This window comes from Diachasmimorpha longicaudata, chromosome 3 (genome assembly GCF_034640455.1).
Source record: "Diachasmimorpha longicaudata isolate KC_UGA_2023 chromosome 3, iyDiaLong2, whole genome shotgun sequence".
NCBI lineage: Eukaryota > Metazoa > Arthropoda > Insecta > Hymenoptera > Braconidae > Diachasmimorpha > Diachasmimorpha longicaudata.
Window position 1 is genome coordinate 4,679,320 of NC_087227.1, and position 4,486 is coordinate 4,683,805.

Here is a 4,486-nt window from a genome sequence, read left to right on the forward strand (position 1 = left end):
TAAGACGTGTCGTGAATGGCTGAAATATGGAAATTGTCGATGATAATCGTGGAGTTTGCGGGTCGATTTCAGGGTGTGTATAGCGTTATTATGGTGCTGTGACGCATGCGCCCCAGAGATGGATTATAAAAAATTAAAATTTAGGTCAATAGGGTAACGTGGATAACGTGAAAATATAACAATTTTCACTACTTTAGAGGATGTTTCTTTCTAGGGAAAATTTCATGGGATATTCCAGAATCCAGATCGATTGAATGGGTTTAAGAGGTAAATGGATAAGGGATGATTTATTGGGGTGGTTTTGGTCTTAATGGAGGAAGGGGTCTTCAGTCATGCGCCATTTTCTAGTGTTGGAATATCTGAAATTGTTGAGTCTTGGAAATTAGAGTGCAAAGTCAGGTCCGTTTATCAGTGCTCGAGTCATTTTTTTATTGATAATCTATCTGCTATGTTTTTTTATTGGTAATCTGACATCATTTTGGTCTAAGGATAGCTGATAAGTACTTCGTCCTTTTCGTTCTCAATGAAATGCTCGTTTCTAATTTCTTCACAATTTAATTGACAATTTTTATTAAATATTTAAAGTAATTATAGAGTTTTTTTTTATTATTTAGGAATAATCAGTGTTATGAAGATGTTTTAAAAAGGTGCCAGAATTGAGACCGGAGACTTCATGTTTGAAAAGGATTGGTAATAAAATTGCTTAAAAAGGATACAAAATAATTATTAAATAATTATTTTCCTGTACTTCGTTGCGCAATTGCTGTTACCAGCCTTTTTGGAGAATAAAGTCTTCTGTTGCATTCATAAACAAATTTGTTAAAGAGAAAGTAAAGTTTAAAATCAACTAGTCAGAAATATTAGTTATCAGCAAATATTAGATAAAATCTGATGACTTTAATTCTTTTTCAATTGTTTAGAGTATCTTTATTGAGAAAAGGGAACTGGATCGTATATTATTTATCATTAATAGAACATTTGAAATTGCTACATTCCCCACTTTTCCAAAATGAAAAGGGAAATAATCAATAAAAAGTGGCAATACCTGACCTAATGTTAACTTCATTAATTCAATTAATATTTATTAATTTATATTCATTTTTGTAAATTACTAGAACACGTCGTGACATTGTTTTCTATGAAAAAATCTTCCAACACGTTTTTTCTTCGTGAGATAATTTTCGATAAAAAAAGGTACTGACGCTCCTCTAAACTCACTAATTTTGAATCTATTTGCAAAATCAATATTTTACCGAATTTTTTGAAATCTGGGTCACGAGGGTGGTACAAAGAGACTTCAGACGTTCTTATCCCAGGGAGCAGGTGAAAATACTCGAGGTTCCACTAAATATCAAAACTTTATTGAAAATCAATTTGACAATTGGGGAGAGACTTCTTCAGTTCTTCAGCGACCAATGCACCATTTTCAACAGCTGGGAGATTCGAAAGCTTCAACGTCTTCAAGTTCCTGAAACCATTTTCCATAAAAAAATGAAAATATCGTACTCATAAATTTTAATATTTCTTTAATTAGATGAAAACTCACTGCAAAATCTTTAAATGTTCAAGTCCTGCGTTAGATACATTTCCACAATTAGTAATCTCCAGAGATTGCAAAGAGTCTTTCAATATACTCAACAATTTCAGCGCATTATTTCCGATGTATAAACAATTAACGAGTTTCATTGATTCCACATATTTGCAGCCGTCTAAAAATTCAGTAAAAAATTGAAGGCATGAAAATTATGACGTCCAAGAGAACACTCTGGGATTCCAAGTGGAGAATAAGAAATTACTAAAGTGAGGAAAACCGTCGTGACTAATCCCAGAATCAGTGGCATCAACTCCTTGAATATAAGAGGCCCTGCTGACGACCTTTGTCTCTTGGAGAAGAGCATTGTAGTCTTTAAGGTAAGTACGACCATTCGTCCACTTGACAGCAGCTCCATTCCTCAAAAGCCACTCAGCGCAAGCTCGATCAGGTCCTATTTCCTTAATTCGTTTTTTATCAACTCTTTAATCACTCGTATAAAATCTCTATCCTTTTCAAAATCCATGAAATAAAATCAATTTCTATATTAACCTGTTAAATACCACCACCAGCCAGTAGAAGAAGGGGCGTCTTAATGTCCTGTACTGGCTCTGAAGCTGCAACATTTCTTTCAAAATAAATTCAAATGATTATCGTTAATCGTGTGATGACATTTTACATTTTATACATTTAAATTACTGGGTTGAGGGGGTTATTACCGATGTCTTTTCATTTTTCGAGTTATTTTTTATAATTTCTGTGGAAAAATTGAGAAACTTGACGTAAAAAAATGTACAGTTGTCATGTTCTATTAGTATTCCACGAAGTTTTATTATCATTGAAAAATTTTCCTGCATTCTCAGTAAACTTTTGTAAAAAGCTGAAAATCGTTACCGAAAATCTAGAAAAATAGATAGCAAGACTATGAAAATCTGTGAGTCATTAATTAATGAGAAAATCAAGAAACTGTGTATTTTTTTTTATGTCCCTCTAATCCATGATTCCCTACGAATTTACAAAGAACGTGAAAAATGAGAAAATATTGATAATAACTCGTTAAATTTTAGATGATTTGTAGGTGTGATTATGGATATCTTCCAATTTTTTATGTGGCTTCATGGATTTTCCGGGGAAATGCTTGATAAGAATCAACGCAAAAAATATGGCATTTTGTTTGATTGTCATTTAATGATTTCCAAAGTTTCATAGTTGTCTGACTATTAGTGTGCCTTTTCAGTAAAACTTGGTGGATCCAGGTCTTCGCGATGATGACATTTTGTGGCTCGTTAAACAATTACGTCATTTAAAAATGATCTTTCTCTTGAAACTTATAGTATATCTTTCTTTAAGAAAATTGCTTAATTTTATGGCAATCCTTTCAGATAGGAAATTGATCTCCGCGGACATTCGGAATATAAATAAATTCTTTATAGTTTAAAATAAATTACGTAAGTTGAGCCAAAGGGTCAACAAACATTTCCCCTCTCCTCTCTAAACATTTGGGACTAAATGATTGTATCAACAATTTCCCAGGGAATATTTCAAATTCGAATAGTTTTCAAATATGAAAACTTTGATTTTTTACTACAAATTTAATTAAAAAATCATTTAAAGGGTAAAAATTTTATCTTTTGGGGAAATCATTGAACAAACTTTTAATCCAAATGTTCAAAGAAGTACAAAAAATGTTTCTACAACCATTTGAAATAGCAAACGAAATATTTCCTATTGAAGGAAACTGATCTTCATGAATTATTCATAAAATCTGTTTGTAATTTCCAAAAAAATCCGGTTTCAATAATTCCACCAATGTTCCTTCAAAAGTAGAGACTGTATTCTTGTCAGTGTTATTCTCTAACGGATCGATATCGAGATGAACTTCACACCTGGAAAGTTTAAACAATAAATTCATTGTGAAATGACCAAATATTTAAAGTGCTCAGTCTGGATGGCTCAACCAAAGCTCACTATTCAATTACAAAATATGATAGCATAAATAATAAAGAGTAATAAATGCATACGATTATTTATAACTCAAATCTATGAACTATTTACCACTGTGCGCAGTACCAGTCTCACGTATCTAATAAAATTACAGCATCCTGCGGTGAAAATGATCGATTAGCTTTTAGATACCAGTGCGCAAATTGTTAGATGCAACAATGAACATAACACGATTATTAGTCTATTTTTATAGACTTGGCCGACAGTTGTCCCTCTGGATGGACCTTCCGCAATTTTGCTGACCATGTACATTGCCATTAGTCGCTATTCGAGCTATGGGGACTGTAAACGATAAGGCAGATTCAGTCAAGAATAATTTTTCCACTCCCTTCTGTCGCTCCACTCGCCCTTCCATTTTGTTTCACCGATTCTGCACCCTTACACTCTCTACTGGACGTTTATAGTAGGCCACGTACATCAAAAGCACAGACTTCCTCAACTTTCAGACCCGACTGCTGTCAGATAATGAATTACCTGTGGTGAGGGTCGGTGACCATGAAGACCTGTCGATAACGAATTTGGAAATCTTCTTTTTCAGCTCTCTAACGAGTGACACCACACTGACCATTCAAAAGAACCAAATTCGTCCTGAATGCAATTTTGGTCTGATTACAGTTTGAAAGAACGTTTGCTACGGTTCGATAATCAAATTACAATTGGACTTTTGTTTTGTGGACGGCGCCGTGAATAATCCGTCTTTACCGAAGATAATTTCATAACAAGCTATTCGATAGTTAGATTATCGACCCGTAATACGCATTAAAGTATTGAGTCCTCGATATCCTGATCGAATCGCCAATTTGGACTCGGGAAATATGGCCCCCAGCCACTGATCCATAAATCGTAATTTTCACGAAGCAACCTACCTTACCATCCACTAGCACAACGGCCTTCTCCCTCCCGGGGGTCTACCGATATCCACCACGGATTGGCAACTCTGCGCCGAACCAA

General features: G+C 34.2%; 1 protein-coding gene across 5 annotated transcripts; it reads right to left on the reverse strand.

Moving 5' to 3' along the window:
* Positions 1-1,056: 1,056 nt before the first annotated feature.
* Positions 1,057-4,286, reverse strand: LOC135160560 (ATP synthase subunit s, mitochondrial). Of its 5 annotated transcripts, none has more exons than XM_064117220.1 (6): positions 3,587-3,974; positions 3,339-3,417; positions 2,084-2,159; positions 1,797-2,014; positions 1,547-1,709; positions 1,345-1,468 (listed from the first exon to the last, which is right to left on the reverse strand). In XM_064117220.1, the coding sequence occupies exons 3-6, from the start codon at positions 2,155-2,157 to the stop codon at positions 1,360-1,362; spliced, it is 564 nt and encodes a 187-aa protein (XP_063973290.1). In that variant the 5' UTR covers positions 2,158-2,159; positions 3,339-3,417; positions 3,587-3,974; the 3' UTR covers positions 1,345-1,359. The 5 variants fall into 5 exon arrangements, with proteins under 5 accessions (XP_063973287.1, XP_063973290.1, XP_063973289.1 ...); XM_064117219.1 differs by having other exon boundaries at positions 3,230-3,417; XM_064117217.1 differs by lacking the exons at positions 3,339-3,417; positions 3,587-3,974 and adding an exon at positions 4,010-4,286 and having other exon boundaries at positions 1,057-1,468.
* Positions 4,287-4,486: the final 200 nt, after the last annotated feature.

What these genes read in the sequence shown, in the direction of transcription:
- LOC135160560 (XM_064117217.1), bottom strand. Translation starts at nt 4,103, where the DNA reads ATGGTCAGTGTGGTGTCACTCGTTAGAGAGCTGAAAAAGAAGATTTCC. An exon ending in CGACGGTTTTCCTCACTTTA is followed by an intron (nt 1,710 to 1,796) that starts GTAATTTCTTAT and finishes CTGAATTTTTAG; the next exon opens with ACGGCTGCAAATATGTGGAA. An exon ending in GAACATTTAAAGATTTTGCA is followed by an intron (nt 1,469 to 1,546) that starts GTGAGTTTTCAT and finishes AAATGGTTTCAG; the next exon opens with GAACTTGAAGACGTTGAAGC.